The sequence below is a fragment of the Sphaeramia orbicularis genome, chromosome 17, assembly GCF_902148855.1.
Source record: "Sphaeramia orbicularis chromosome 17, fSphaOr1.1, whole genome shotgun sequence".
NCBI classification, from domain to species: Eukaryota; Metazoa; Chordata; class Actinopteri; order Kurtiformes; family Apogonidae; genus Sphaeramia; species Sphaeramia orbicularis.
Window position 1 is genome coordinate 10,188,802 of NC_043973.1, and position 16,731 is coordinate 10,205,532.

General features: G+C 38.7%; 1 protein-coding gene across 11 annotated transcripts in view; it reads right to left on the reverse strand.

Moving 5' to 3' along the window:
• Positions 1-16,731, reverse strand: part of LOC115437576 (receptor-type tyrosine-protein phosphatase mu) — a 223,682-nt gene that overhangs the window by 90,870 nt on the left and 116,081 nt on the right. For all 11 annotated transcript variants that reach the window (XM_030160827.1, XM_030160833.1, XM_030160832.1 and 8 more), the window contains exons 9-11: positions 16,607-16,716; positions 6,805-7,006; positions 6,039-6,141 (exon numbers count right to left, since the gene is read on the reverse strand). In XM_030160827.1, coding sequence (XP_030016687.1) covers positions 6,039-6,141; positions 6,805-7,006; positions 16,607-16,716 — 415 coding nt within the window. The remainder of the gene's footprint in view (positions 1-6,038; positions 6,142-6,804; positions 7,007-16,606; positions 16,717-16,731) is intronic.

Sequence of the window (16,731 nt, forward strand, 5' to 3'; positions counted from 1 at the left end):
TAATATAATATAATCATAGTTTATTTATACACATACTATATAGCAAACATAACAAGAGCAAAAAGCTTTTTATTATCATTGAATATTGCATATATATATTTTGATTGCATTCGTGATTTGACATAAATATTTTCAATATACAAAGCCTGTTGCTGAAATTACTGATAATGACAGGAACCAGTGGAAGTTAAGAATAGAAGCATCTCAAGAAGAAGGGGCACAACAAGTGATTATTAAGCGAACACCAGTCACATCACAAACAGTGGAAAATTATGTAGAAATGGTAATAAACTATGGCATTTCTGTCACTCTTATCCAGTTGTTTTTAAACAGCAATGAATGGCAATGATTACCACAATGATTACTAAAAAAAAAAAAAACTATAGTTAGCTCAATTAATACTAATAAGGCCATTACTGGAGTAAATGTGACAGGCCTCCTCTAAACCTTTACAAACACACAAATATCAGAGTTAAAAGGTGATTACACAGCTCACATCACACAGAGGTAGATGCTCAAAATTGCAAAACTGCTGAAATCGCCAGCTCGGCTAAAAAGCAGAAGACGGAAAGACAAGCAGAAAAAGAGGAATGAAGGACAAGGAACGGTAGAGGCTGTTAAAAGTGGTCTGCCAGAGGGGCCGTGAGGGCAGACCTGTATTCCTGCAGCAGCGCTGCAACCTGAGCTGACACCAATTAGGGCTCTCCAGCCTCGCTGCCCGATAGATTTCAGCCCTGCCGCCATGTGACGCCAACCAATTATGGTCGATTGACTTGGAATCGACTGGATTGTGACCTGAAACTCAGATTTATTTTTCATGTGGGCTGATAGGGGGAGAACCCCAGGCTGTTTGAGCAGATGAGAGAAGGGGTATGGGGAGCATTTCAATCACTCTCCCTCTGCTTCCTCCTCTCTCTCTCCCTAATGTTAATCTGTTGGCTCTGTGTGTCTGATTTAAGAGTGGTTGCGAGAACACACTTCTCCTGACCCAGCATCCTTCCTTCGTGCTTCTGTCTTCTAACACTTTATATTTCCCTGGTGTCCATAAAGCTGTAAAACAAACAAATTAGAAGGTGCCATAGATTACATTTGCCATTAAATTGTAAAAAGCACTGAGTTGTGTCACGTTTATCCACAGTTATTAGCATTTGCAATGCCGTGATCAAAGAAAGTTAGTGCTTATTTTAGAAGTGTAGAAAATTACTTAACTGATTTTAGGCTATGGTTGACTACAGATAATCTGATGCTACAGGGTAGGAGCTACACTGGAACTCACTTTCCTCAACATTCCACTTACGAGGCTAGGAACTCACATATTCTATTGCTTTTTCTGTTTATGTACATGCGTGTGAGCTTGCTCAAGGCAAAGGTTATGGCAAGAAAGAGAGACAGGCTGATTTAGTGGTGTAAATGATAAGGAAAGCATCTCAAATCACTTATTCCCGCAGAAGCATGTAAACATTTATTTTGATGCTACGGAGTGAGGAGGCGTATTCTGGCCCTGACAAGGGGCCATTGCAAACATTAGTTTAACACAACATGACTGATAGACAGTTCACTAATCCTCTTAAAGGAACAGTGTCCCCTCTGGTAAAAATTGTTCCCAGCTACGCGTGGCGTCCCCAGAGATTAGAAGCCAAATCCAAGTTGGAAATGTGATACCGATTAGCAATTACACAAATATGAAAAAAGGAAGGCTGCCTCCTTAAGCGGTGACATCGACTGCCTAGATCCTTCAAAAAAACTGATTTGACTTCAGCATGACTGCAGGATGCTAAACTGAAATGGACATTTGTCATCTGCTCCGTCGTGCTTTTTTTATGAGCATGTGCTATCTTGTGATCTTCCAGTGTGTTCCCCTTCCTGTATTACAGCAAAACATCTGCTGTTTGAGACTCAAATGTCTGGAGCTCTATTACCTCCCAAACTCAATCAGCGTGCAAGATTGCGTTATCAAATAAAGCTTGGTGCTGCTGTGTGACTCTGCTCTGTAGAGCTGCAGATCAGTGTTCTCCCTTGTCAAATCCCTATTTCATAGGAGCTTTAAAATAGATTTAGAACTGTTCAGAGTCAAAATGAGCTACCCACCACTCTAGAAAAGTGATGGCTACTCTTGCAACATGAGCAGTAGTGCAGAATTTAATTGAACTATAGTAGGAAATTTAAATCCTTGCCTGGCTAAATGCTATCTCAAAAAGACTGACTGGATCAGCTAAGTTTCAAAGTTTCTGAGACTATCTTTGTACTCAGGTCATAATTTTTTTTCCAGATAAAAACATTTCTTTATATGTACTTCACTGAAAATGACACCATGCATCTCTCTCAACCTTCTAATGGAAAGGGGATTAGAGATTTTGCTTCATGAGCTTGGGAAATACAGATGCATAAATGTATCATTATTGGCCAGACAGCAGATCCCAACAGGCTGTCTATTGCGACTCCTCTGAACAGAAGCTACTTTATAGTCACCTTAAGATTTTCAAAGGCATCTAGTGTCACTTAAGGTGGAGGCGGAAAACACCTTCAAAAGCTTTGCCAGCATCTTGTCTTGGGCCTGCATCATAATCTCTCTTGTTTGCTGCCCTCTGCCATCTCCTTTCTTTTGCAATTCATATTTTTTTGCGGCAGCGGGCACACATGTGAAGGCAGTACACTGGCCTTTACGTCCTGGGAGACTTCAGTGAAGTGAGGAGGTGGGAAAAGCAACGTGTACCACCTGAAAAACTCTCAAAGTTTAGACACAAGGAGGTTTTGCTGTGATCAAAGGATGCCTCGATTAGTTTTGAGACATAGTTGAGCTGTGGACTGAATTCCACTGATGAATCATGATGAATGTTTTAGAAGATAATCTCGAGACACTCATTAAACATATATGATCCTTAAAATAAAATGTCTATATCAAAACACATTATTTTCCCTCTATTCAAAACCCTGAGTGTATCTCCATTTTTAAAGAGATTATACAAAAACATCCTTATTAGGGATTATGTTGTAAAGCCTTAGAAGACCATTTTGTCTCAGCTCAGTTGCACAGAAGTGAAGTGAATCTCAAACTGGAGTTTAGATCTCTGAAGACAAACCTCAATCTTTTTTGTAGTCATGGCGTGAGCACTCGTTCACACAGTAAACAAGAGGATGCCCAGAAAGCTAATTAATGGAAGCGCCAATTGATGGCACTCTGTTAATTATAATTAAGGGGTTGTAATTAGTCCTCTGAAAGAATGGCAGCCCGAGTAAGGTCCACTGAATTGTACCTGTGAGCAGATTAAAGGGCCGATGGCTCTGTATTTCCTCCTCAGACCTCTCTGATGCTGATGGAGTCGGGGCATTTGTCTGGGCGACTGCACATACGGTAAACGTGAGCTGACAAGCCTGACTAAAGATCTCCAGGCTGTAATTTTAAAGGGCTCAGATGAGTCGATGGTGTAAAAATCAGTTTTACAGCAAGCACAAGTGTTTATCACCCCTCCTATTAGCAAAGTTAACCCTTACTTTCAGGGTCCTCATGACAAAAAGACCAAAGAAAAATTATTATTACAAATCATACCCTAACTACAAAGGGGTAAATAAAGATTTATTTATACACTGGATAGTTCCAGTTCTTGACTGTGACTGGCTAAGCTGCATTCAGTGTAGCAGTGAAATGCTCTATAAACACATTTCATTATTATTATTGTGCCAAACACATGCAAAATATGCAACTTTGCTGTAAAGAGTGATTCACTGAGTGAGTTCGGCACAGGTGTGTGATCGACAAGATAAAAAAAACCAGAGATATTAAAAAATGAATATGATAAAACCGAAGAGATGGAAAAGTCACAATACACAGCTGTGACTGTTAAATGAAATGTTCGGTCCATTTGCTGGGTTCAGACCTAGTGTGTCAAGTATTCAACAAATACTCTCTGATACTGCCATAAAGTCAACAGAAAGTGAAATTGTGGAAATCAAATCACCAGAAGTTGAAAATACACTCCTCCTGTCGCTCTCTCTTCTCTGTTCAATCCAATATCTAAATATAGTACATGACGTGACGCTGTTTCATGCTGCTGTGGAAACAACAAGCCAAAATATCATGGTGAGTTGCTGTCATGTCAAGGTAAACATCTAACTGTAATTACAGTATCAAATTCCCCAACCTCTGTGGAAACACCTTAGTTCAACCAAAACCTTGAAAAAGACTCTTCAGATTTTCTACAGCCTGTAAACAAAGTCCAGAAGTTCAGAAGATTAGTTTCCTCTGAAACATTGTGAATTCCAAAATGCTGAAATGTAATTAAAGAATTTTTGCACGGTGACACTAAAAAACTATTTATCACAGAAGCTTTCACCTTTCCAGAGTCCAAACTTTGACAGTAACAAGAGGTGCCAACCCAGCTGAGCTCTACTTCAACAACAGCCTGATTAATGTTTAACGCTGTGGAAGAACTACATTCCTTGGTGATTTGTTATCAATGTGTGATTGCATTAACTACTGCTTTTTAGAGTACCTAATACTGCCCCTATGCTGTTCTAAAATCCCTGTAAACCACGGCCTCTTATTACTTTATCTGACATTTGTGAGCTCAGAGCAACAGGTCGCAGGACTAACAACAGCATTAACAGCCTGATCCTTTGCTCCCACCCACTCAGAAGCTGTCATTTACATTAAATGGGGTGTTCGGGGCAAATTATTCAGCAAGTAGCTATTTACTTTAGGAATATAATATATATAATATATATAATATATGTGTTAGATTTTTTTTGTGATTTACTGAGTATGTGTATAATCCAGCATGCCCTAAAGAGAAATGATTGGACTAAGATGATGAAAGAACAATTGGTAATCCTTTTCATTATTAATAATACCATGACTTAAGCTTTATGTGCTTCTGTACTAGAACCTGTTTCAGTGTATCACATGTTGCACATCATTAGCCTCATAGCATAATTGCCTATGTCATACAAAATATGGACCAAAGTATTGGGACATGCTGAATTCAGGTGTTTTTTTTTTCTAACAGGGGTCTGGGATACAAAAGAATAATGACAAATGTCATAATATAGTTTTATATTGAGATAAATATCATTGCATTGGTTGGTTTGTTTTAAATTATATTTGCTTCTAAAATACCTCAGAGATGCTTTTTACTTTATTTTTATCAACATTGTTTTACTTTTGAATTTTTTATTATTCATGACTATGATTTTAAATGTTCTACCTCTAAATTTCTAAAATACTTTTTGTGCTCTGACTAAATAATAATTTTCTGCCACAACCAACCATCTACTTTCTTCACATGTCACTTAGGAAGAAAAATCTCCCATTAAACTTGAAGAAAATATTGATGTTTTTAAACTATATGGACACCAATATTGGGAGCACATCATGGCTACCAATGTACGATATCCTGTTCATGCTGATATGACGTTAATATTAATAATCAATATATTTATCATTACTGTTTTGTATCCCAGACCCCTTTTAGAAAAGAAACACCTGAATTCAGTGTGTCCCAATATTTTTGTCTATTTGTGTATGAGTTAGACAATGATGCTACGAGGCTAATGACATGCTATTTTGTTACTCAGCTTCTATTGCTTCTTATCATTAGCAGACATTTTCTTATATGTTTCAGTAATAAATCTTTAAGTTATTTATGCCAAATATGCCCATTCGCCTTTTTTTAATAATGTGCAGCAAAATTCCTTCTTTCCCCAGAAGCCTGTGGAGGCACAGGGAGGGCAGCCTGCTACATAAAAGACATGCAAAGGCAAGGGATCCTGAAGCTAGCCTTGGCTGCACTCCGCTTTGTTCTCATCTTCAAAGGCTAAGCTTCTTTTTCTCAGGATCAAAATCCACAAACAAATAAAGCTCAACAAAATGAGATACATGTGATACGGTGCAGAATTCCCCGGCAACTTTCCTTCGCAGTGGGGTTGAGATAAACACGAGTTCTTTGGTAATTTTTGTTGTTGCTGCTGACAGCGGGTACTGGTGTTCTAATACATTGTTTTGTTGCTTGTGCTTTGTGTGTGTCTTTTATGTGAACGCCTACCTTACAGGTGCACCCCTGCTTTGGGCAGGTTTAAGCAGTACAGTGACTGTACTGTCTGTTTGGTTCAGAGAGGTCTCCTGGTCATACGCTGGCATGGAGGGAGCTACGAAGAAAGAAAAACAAAACATTAAGCACGGAGGTGTTTTATTACACTGCATAACAAAGCAGAAACAGCTCCCATTTAGTCACATCAAAATTTTATGTATTCTCAAGTCTGACATGTCATTTAGCTTGGCAACAAAAAGAAATAGCCAGTTTTTTCACTTATACTTTTTTTCAGAGGAGCATAATTGAATTAAGTATTGCAATAAAATTAGAGTGCTGCTGTCACTAAAGTATCTGCAATAACTTGGCTGAAAAAAAGTCCTCAAAGTATATCACATATATCAGAATTAAAACCTGTACAAAATTTAAAAAAACAAAACTGCCTTCTAGCCTCTTGATTATCATCTTAATCACTCCTGGTTTTTATTATGCAGAATCAGGCATAATCTATGGAAAGCAAAAATATAATTTGTCTTTGACCAATAAGGCAGTTATGCTACATCTAATGCAATAGCAAGACCACATAAATTCATTTACAAAACACCTACAGTAATTGGTTTTGTGAAGGAGTATATAATGCATTTTGGGTGGATCAGACAGTGCATCTGCATTACAATGTGCAGCCTTGAACAGAGGGTGGACAGTATTTATAAAATAAGCGATATGCTGCTTTTTCAACACCACGCATACACTAACTGGCCGTGCCGTTGACTTCACTGACCTGAAATCTTGGTGGTGAACTGGGTAATAACAGGGGGGCCGTAGCCCTTGGCTGTGCTGGCGCGCAGGGTGAAGGAGTAAGTAGAGCCTGGGTAGAGGCCTGTGAACATGTGGGTGGTCTCATTGCCCAGCTTCACTATCTTCCCGCTCTGGTTGGAGAGGTCCAGCTCGGGGTCAAAGGAGCTCACTGCCTTGTAGGAGATCTAGGAAGAAGAGGAAATGAATATTCTGATAGCGGCCTCTGGTCGTCCATGTTCAACTCTTATCAGCCGAGGATTGGTATTCAAACAACGAACACTTCTTATGTTGGAGGCATACAAGTGTCTCTGGAAGTTCATGCATTGTACACAAGTGTCAAGGTTTTCCATCACACTCACAGCGTCAGTTTTACCATTTTCCCAGGCACTTTTCTCGCTGCTCAGTAAAGCCAAAACGCCACAAGCCAATGTTTGAAAAACTGTTTTGTGTACTGAATTACCAGCTTGTTTTTCAGAAACCTGTGCAATTGTCAGTCCTGCAAATAGAGCTGGCATTTACAGATAAAACATAATTTTATTATCTAGAATGAATATTTTAAATGTATTTAAACTGTATTACACATAGACTAATTAACCCGTTGATGCAGAAATTATGAGGACCTTAGTCAAGATTTTTTTTTTTTGTTTTTATTACTCTTTAGAAAATCAAATGAAATGAAAAATACAATGTGACTGAAATTTTTTTTAAAGAACCTATTTTTTATGGAGTTACAAAAATGTTGAATTAATTTTTGACACAAAGACATGTATTTAAAACCTTATATCACAAAGTGATATACTGTGTGAAAACTATGAAATAAAAACATTTTAATGCCGCTAATCTGATGTTTTCTCACATTTTAACATACTCTAATACTAGTTATTACTTACTTCATGGAGATAATATGCAAAAAAAAAAACCAACTCTTTCTTTAAGAAAACTGTTAATTACAGTTTAATAACAACTAGCAATTGATTTACACTCAAACATGCTAGTGAAGATGAGATAATAACAATAACAATAATAATAATAATAATAATAATAATAATAATAGTAATAATATGATTTAAATTGCACTTTTCTATGAACGCATACTGAAAGTGCGCACAGTGGATCCATTATTCATTCACACTTTGGTTATTAGATGACCCGCTCTGCCTCCTGAGCCACGGTCGCCCATGTAGATTCATCAAGAACAGCAGAGTGACAGTAATGGTATGAATTACAGTGTATGGGATGATGCACAAGTGTCCACTGTGTTGGCTGATATGCAACTAAAACAGCAAAACTCATGAATCTACAAGAGAACAGCTGTGGAATAACTATCCACTGAGGTGACCGCTACGCATGAAAGGGTTAATATATATCAATCATTAAGAGGTACTGATTGGATATTTTTCAACTTTGAAGGAAAATACTAGTCAACAAATCTGATTTTATTATGGCTAGCTTGAAATTTAGTTTCTCTTCTATTGATTAATTACTCCAACATCTATTCAGTTTTTTATCAGATTGTTAATGTCTAATTTGGATTGACATCTGCCGATTTTTCCTGCCTGTTAGTAAAACACCTCTGTTGGTCTACATCTACTCTGTACATCATAGTAACACAAGTCAATATCAGGTAACATAGAACAATCAAATGAATATTCATGCAATTAATATTGAGCACTTGCCACTGAATTAGTCAAAATATTACAAAACTTCCAAAAATACTGATGAGGAATAAAATTAGTGCATGTATCTCTTTGTCTACTGCCTTCGTATATTCAAACTTTAGCTACAAGTCTTTGGTGGTCCATGAGGGTTTATGTGGCATTTCTAAAATTAGAGAAATGGAAAAGACTGTTTCATAAGATCTAAATGTTAGATACGAGCTGAGGTTGGATGTTTGATAACACCTTGGCAAAATGCATTGAAACTCATAATTCATGCTCAAAACTCAAAAGCTCAAATCTGGATTTAACAAAGCTAATACTTCAGATCCTTCCATTGGACTGCGGTCATAAATATGTTTCTTCTGTGAAAAGTTCTTTACCTCTAACCCTATGCAGTGAGTAGATTCTCATTTCTGAAACAACCATCAGTTCAATAGAGAGCATAAAGATCAGACTAGGTTTCAACAGAAAAGGGTCATGTGGTCTGATGAGTCCAGACTGACCCTGTTCCTGAGAGATGGAGGCATCAGGGTGAGAAGAGAGGTGGATGAAGCGATTACCCATCATGCCTAGTTCCTACAGTACAGTGTCATGGGTAGTGTTATGATCTGACATGAACTGGCCACCACAGAGTCCAGACCTGACCCCGACTGAGAATATTTGAACAGCCCTGAAGCTTCTGGAAGTTTCTTATGGAAAATGAGAAACTGTACTGGCTATTTGTTATTATTGACTGTCAACTGGAGGTGTATCTGTGGGGAATTTTAGGGTTTTTAGACAGATTGCCATTTTCTTGAGTGTGGAAAAAAACAAGCAAACAAACAAACAAAAACAAAAAAAAACAGGAAATCAGCTAAACCTGTGGACAAAATTGGAACACCGGTCATCGGTAGTTACCACATCCATCTGTCCAAACAATAGTACACAGATATAAACACCATGGGACCACGCGGCCATTGAAGAGCTCAGGAAGAAGATGTGGACCGACTCTCAGAGATGAACAGATTCTGGTGCGACAGGTGCAAAAGCATCCCAGGTGTTTGACCTGATAAAATTGTTGGAGATAACTGGTCCAAAAATATCTCCAACCTCAGTAAAGACAGCCCTGTATCATTAGAACCTGAAACGCTAGAAACGCTACTGGACTGATCAATGTTATGCATGTAGGCAGAAGGATGGGGCATGTTGTGGAGTTGTTTTAATGTACAAGAAGAATTAAGATGATAAATGAAGCTGAAACATGGACACAAACAGATCTTTGAGCAAGACAATGAAGAAAAATGGCACCAACATTAAAAGATAAGTTAGAATTTCAGAGTGGCCATCACAAAACCAGAATCTTAATCCAAAAGAACATTTGGCTGATATTGGAGTTTTTTTTCAAAGAGACAGTGCATATTAATAAACACAATTTGTGCCAATATGCAATAATATAGCCAACACTAATTTCTAAGAAACCTACAAACCTGATTCAGAAATGGGTAAAAATTCACAAAATGTTTGGAAGTGTCTGATTTAAGTTATATAATGTACAAAACTAAACTAGAAACCTAAACTAAACTAAACTAAAACCTAAAAGTATTAACAAAGTGTGTATAAACACTGGTACACTGAGAGGATAAGTAAAAGCTCTAACAGAGGGAAATATATTGAAATAAAACGTCCAGGAAATGTAAAAAACTGACTTTGAATGCATTTAGCCGAGGTGTACGTAAAGTTCCGACCTCAACTGTACATCATTTTCAGCCAAAGCCATTGCAAGGTTGTGGTTTCAAGGAGAAACCAAATACACTTAATGTTTTCCTGCTCCATTAATAAATACAAAGAGCTCTGAAGGGAAGCATTAAGGTGAGTGTTTTTGCTAATATCCATTTTGAATAACTGTAAAGTCCCACTTTAAGGAAATGCCTCTGCTTACAAAGGAAAACCTCCATTATAATTCCAATTAAGGAACACAAAGGGAGTTTGGAGTGCTGCATAATTTGTGTCCATCACGTCCTGAAATGCTTGGAGGCCTTCTCATTTAGTCTTTGTCTGTGAAATGAGTCCGTGATGCCAAATCCTATATCATAACATTTCAGGGAGAGAAATTTGAAATGACTTGTCAAAACTGGGCACGTGGACAGGTTTTTGCAATTATAATAGGAGTGACGGGAAAAATAATTGAGACTATTTGACCAAATTAATTTGAGATTGCTTGTAACTATTACTCGACTTGATATATTGCGCATTTTAAACACCACGGCCTACACTTTTCTACATAAATTCATGAAGCATCATGAATAATATAAATGCAGAAAATATGGGCTCCTTTTTTCATCACTAATAAATGTGAAATAATGGGCAATGGAAAATAAATGCTGGTGAAAGGTTCTGTAAACTCCCTTCCTGTTGTTTAATAAGTGAGAATAAATGCAAATAATATAAATCAGGGAAAGAGTAGAAACCTGAACCCAATCTTAATCTCTATTTACATACACAAGTTCAACAGATAAACAGACTTAGGGGAAATATTTGTAAAAACCAAGTGGATTGCAGGATATGTCAACTGTTTCCCACACTATGGTTAATTTCCCACATGATCAATACATTACTAAGGTCAAGAATTATCATGATAGAAGTCAAATTATTTTTTATTTTGGTTTAAAGGCTCAGGTTAAAACTGAAGAAGTTAGATGATTATTTGTGGCTTTAAATGATTTGTAAACAATGCACTAAGAAAAAAAAGTTAAGATGCATTGAGATGAATGCAAAACTAAAACTAAATGAAAAACACAAGGACAACATGAAAAATAAAAGAAGATGTGAAAAGAAGAAAGTGATAAATGACACAACAGGAAACTGGGAAACACATGATAAAAGTTACATAAAAAACATGACGAGATGAAAACAATGTAAAAAATGCATCAACAAATAAGAAAAAAAACAAAATGCAAGAAGAGGAAAACATTAAAAATAGGACGAGATGGAAATGTAATAGAAATGCAACAAGGTGGGAACACACCTGTGTTGTGTCTGGTTTTGTGATTTTGTAATTTAGACCTTATTTTTCTTTCACCATAGTTTAATGGTGTCCATTATCCACTCTAATATTTCATTGGACCACCTTTAGCTGTGATTACAGGATTACATGACATTATTTATACCACGCAATGCTTATGTAAATGTCACATTGGCATTTCCATCTAGTTTCCTTAATTTTCTTTTTTTTCTTTTTTTTTTTTTTGGTGATGATGATATTTTTTAATAGTGAGAATCAGACCCCTGTGTAAAGTCTTCATCATATCCCAAAGATTCTCAATAGGGTTCAGGTCTGGACTCAACATCACAGATAATTCTCAATCTGGTTTTCCTGTTCAGTCCTTACACAGACATATACACTAAATACTGTAGGAATGGTTTACATATTACATTGTTTACTCTTATAACTGTTAATTACAATTTGTTAAATCGAGCTGTTGAGGATACGATGAACAGAAATGCTACTGACGCCGTCTCATTTCATTCTAGAAAAGCCTGCCAATAAAATAGCATTACCGAGGTTGGTCAAAAAGAAGCGGAGCTGAAATCTTTTTGATATCGAGGCTTGTCAGACACATTTCTCTTGGAGTCTTTTGATAATGTCAAATCAAAGCTGTGTCCTGACTTACAAGGCGCGGCGTCTAGGGAATACTGGCAGAATATATTGTGCGTTACCTCCTTAAAGCAGACAGTCAGACTGTACCGGTGTAAATAGGGGGACACCTGGAGGGAGCTGCTGGCTGGATAGATTCTCCTCATGAATCACCTTGTTAAAGACAGGGTGGTATGAATATTTTTTTTTAACTGTGTATTACTCTAAAATAATAGCGTTGACTACTGGAAGAAATATAGTGATGCTTTACTGTTTATTAAAATGAGGAAACAGCAGGACTGACAATGACTTATTGCTTATTTAACTAGACAAACTGCTATACTGTTAAAGCCTTCTAGACAGAGACCCAGAGAAGTAATTGCGGCAGCAGAAGAATATAATAGCCTGCAGTGGGTATTTTGCAAAGTGAAATGCATTTTACTCAACATAAATATAGTGAACATGACAAATGCAAACCACCGCCTCTCCTCTGAATGCTTTTACTTGTAGCATAAAATTTTAAAAAGATAAACATGTTGGTCTAAAAGTGATTAAGTGTGTCGTAAACCTAGTGTTTTTACGGGTATTGTGTTCCTGTTCTTTCCCATCACCTCTAAGTGCAGGACACGGCGTATTCTAGCACCACACACACTGGAATAAACAGAGACTTGTTGTAATTCCGACTTCCCGGCTCTGATTGTGATGTCTCTCTGCCCTAGAGAGAATATAGATTTCATATTTCATTCATGTTGCTCAACTGATGGCACGCCGGTGGATGGAGGAACCTATACAGTGACCCTGATTGCATTGCTTTTGCAATTCAATCTGCTCCCCTCGTATAAGAAACAGCCCTGTCAATGATTGCTAACCTAGTCAAAATACCAAGTGTGAACAAATGGTGACAAGAAGGAGAATCAACAGAGGGGAATCAATCTGTGGGAACGGCTGAAGGATTACTTCCACCTTAAGCTGGTTAAGATCAATGTGTACATACATCCTGTGTGTGCAGAGACTGTTTCTATTATTCAAGGCAGCTCCTGGACAAGGCTTGCAGGGGCTGAGACGAGCATTAGGTCAACATTTACTTGCCGCTGAATTGTGATGTGTTCGGGGTCTCTTTTAGACATTGTATTTTCTTTGGCGGTTGTCTGTGTGTCAGTGGAAAGTAAAACATTAAAGTGCTGCTTAAGACAGGAACCTTCAGAGTAAGTCATTTGTACCTCAGCTTGGTTAAGCATTCATATGTTAACTGTGGTGTATTCTTACATTTGGTGTTTTCCTCAGTTTAGTTGTAAAACATGAGACGAATGTAGGCCTGATATACGCGATGTACGTGTAGATATTTAGATTCTTGTGGGAACAACTGATATGATAAGGAAATAGGTGCAAACAAAATGGAGACTGATGTGGTGCAACAACTTGCTATAGTGATGCTTTATACAGAGAAGCCAAAGTCAGCTGATATGAACATTAAGAACTACAATTTTTTCTGTCGCTCATCAATACCATCAGGTGCTGTTGGACTGTATATATAGACAATACCCATCAGCTATGGTGGTCTCACTCTGACCTGGTGAATCTGCCAGTTGTCTGAGTGGTTTTAAAGGTCCACTATGTCGTTTTGGGGCAGGACCCATTTGCAGAGATGGTGTTTAGTATATCTATGTTTTTATTCATCCACAGTAACCTGAAAATAAACATTATTTAGTGTTCGGAAAATCTACAGAGGGTGTTGTCCTCTGTCATGTTGAACTACAGTGGTACCTTGACTTACAAGTGAACCAACTTACGAGTTCTGAGTCGGTCGATTTTTTGCTTTGAGTTGTGAGTCAAAATCCCAGTTACAAGTGAGCTTCCACTATGCCGCTGCTAGTCATCATAGCCAATAAAACCAAAATGGAAAGCTAGTAGGTGTTCTAGTGGTGAATCCTCCATCTCTCTACTCATCACAGCGTCTTGAGGAGTACTGAACAGGTTCCTCCTGTCAACCCCATTTTTATATAACCTACGGTGGCTCCGAAGCCATGTGGCTCTTTCATCCCTCTGCTGTGGCTCCTTGTAGTTTTGGAAAATTAATAAGGAGTATTTCATTACCTCCGCCAAGGAGGTTATGTTTTTGCCAGGGTTTGTTTGTTTGTTTGTTTGTTTGTCCGTTAGTGTGCAACATAACTCAAAAGTTATGGACAGATTTAGATGAAATTTTCAGGGTTTGTTGGAAATGGGATAAATCCAGATCACAAGAAAGTTATCTCTTGACATTTATATATAGAGTTGGTCAAAACCAGACTCTAAGCCAATTTACAGAAACCCAACAGAATCCTCCAGGAGCAAACACTTGTGACTGGTGACAGTGGCGAGGAAAAACTTCCCTTTAACAGCAGAAACCTCGAGCAGACCCAGACTCCTGGAGGATGGCCGTCTGCCTTGACCAGTTGGGGTTAAAGAGAGAGAGTAGAGAAGGGGAAAAAGAGAGAGCGATAGAGATAGGGACTGGGGGGAGGGGGAGAAGGGGGGAGTAGGGGAGACACATGGAGGCGGTTGAGGATAAGTGAGTGGTGATGATGAGGGCAGGGAAGAGGCCGGACCACCGCAGCAGTCAGAGATAATCGTGAAAGAATCTGTGGTTGTCCTGGGAAAAAACCTTATTAGAATATTTAAAATGGAATGTTTGAAAGTGCTAGGACAGGAGGTGCTCTCGGAAGAGCTGGGTCTTCAGGAGCTTGAAGATAGGCAGGGATGACTCTGTTCTTGTAGCACTTGGTAGAGCGTTCCACCAACGTGGAACGACCCATGAAAAGAGCCTGGATTGTCTTGTACAAGGTCTGGGGACCACCAGACTACGTTCCCCAGACGAGCGGAGTGGTCGTGGGGCGACATAAGCTTTTATTAGTGCACCTAAGTAGACAGGAGCAGACCCACGGAGAATTTGTAGGCTAGGATTAAAGATTTGAATTTGATGCGGGCAGCTATGGGTAGCCAGTGTAACTCAATGAGTAAGGGGGTGACATGTGCCCTTTTAGGCTGATTGAAGACCAGACGCGCTGCTGCATTCTGGACCATCTGTAGTGGTTTGACAACACAAGCTGGAGGCCCGTTAGAAGAGCATTGCAGTAGTCAAGACGGGAGATAACCATAGTCTGCACCAGGAGCTGGGTGGCCTGTTCGGTTAGGTATGGCCTGATCTTTCTTAGGTTGAACAGAGTGAAACGGCATGATCGGGTGACAGAGGAGAAATGATAATTTGGTGGTGATCGGGGGTGGGGGGCCCACGGGGGGGGCCACTGATCAGCCTTGGCGGAGGTCTGTGCTCTCCGAGTGCTTCTAGTTTAAATTTATTTTATTTTAGTTCATTAGTTTTTTAAACGTAATTCTAAATTTGAAGATGGTGATATTAGGTTTTACAGGTTTTATCTCCTGCTTCACAACAAAGTCCAGTCGCTGTCCGGAGGAGAGGTGCTGAAACACACATCAAATATGTCTACGTATGTCAATATGTGTTGGAGATAAGTTCAATACAAGTTACACATAGGTTCAAAGCACGTTACTCATAGGTTACAAATAAGTTTTGGATACACTAGACATTATCTCAATGGATTTCGACTTATGAGGCTGGAACGGATTAATGGCATTTCAATGAATTTCAATGGGGAAAATGTATGTGATATATGAGCAAACTGAGTAACAAGTTCAGTCATGGAACGAATTAAACTTGTAGGTCAAGGTACTACTGTACTACGTTTCTACCGAGGGCCAAAACAGGAAAACCAAACCCAGACCAGGATTGTGATTCGGGTTATAACACAAGGAGAATAAGGCCAATATGTATTTATTAGACTTCACTGAGAAAGGGAACATTTTCTGGTTTCTTTTTAGTATGTGACAGAAACACAAACTAGACTACATTAGTTTAAGAATGACTGAAATGGGACCCTAACCCTAAAATGGGTTGCCAGTGATCTGGTGGGTGTTAAGAAGTTCAGAGAGGAGCTGCAAACCCTTACATTACCACATAATCTGTGCCAAACATTGGTACCATTCACAGTCCCAGAGCAGATTTCTCCTCCGTTTGTCAGGAGGGGGTAAATCAGCCCAAAACTCCTGTAGTCTGAGCCCGCATCTCTAAACCTGCTTAGTGGAAACTTATTTTTGCAAACATAGCTTGCTTTACTGGAGTAAGGCTAGCTTATCAGGTAATCTCCCTTTATGAAATACCCCTTTTTGTGTCGTCTGCCAACAAATGAGCAGATGCGTCTAATTCCCAAACCCTCGCTCAAGAAACCAAAGTGATTTACAAGATAACAAATGAGTCTGAACAGTTTTCCAACTCTATATACTCCTGCCAGCTACATTTGTGGGTATCTTATTCACAGTACACAAAAAGACAATTGAGCAGAGAAAGAGGAAATAAAAAGAGGAACACACCACATACTGGTAAGGAATGGAAGTAAGCCTGGTCAATTCTGTAAAGGCAGATCAATGTCTGTAATGCGCAGCTAACCCTGGTGTTTGTGTACCTCATACTGCGTGATGATGCCATAGGTGTGCGCTGGTTCTCTCCACTTCAGGATGATCTTCTCCTCATAGGCACTGCCCTGAATGGACTCTAGAGGAACAGCACCGGGCACTAGAGAAAATGACA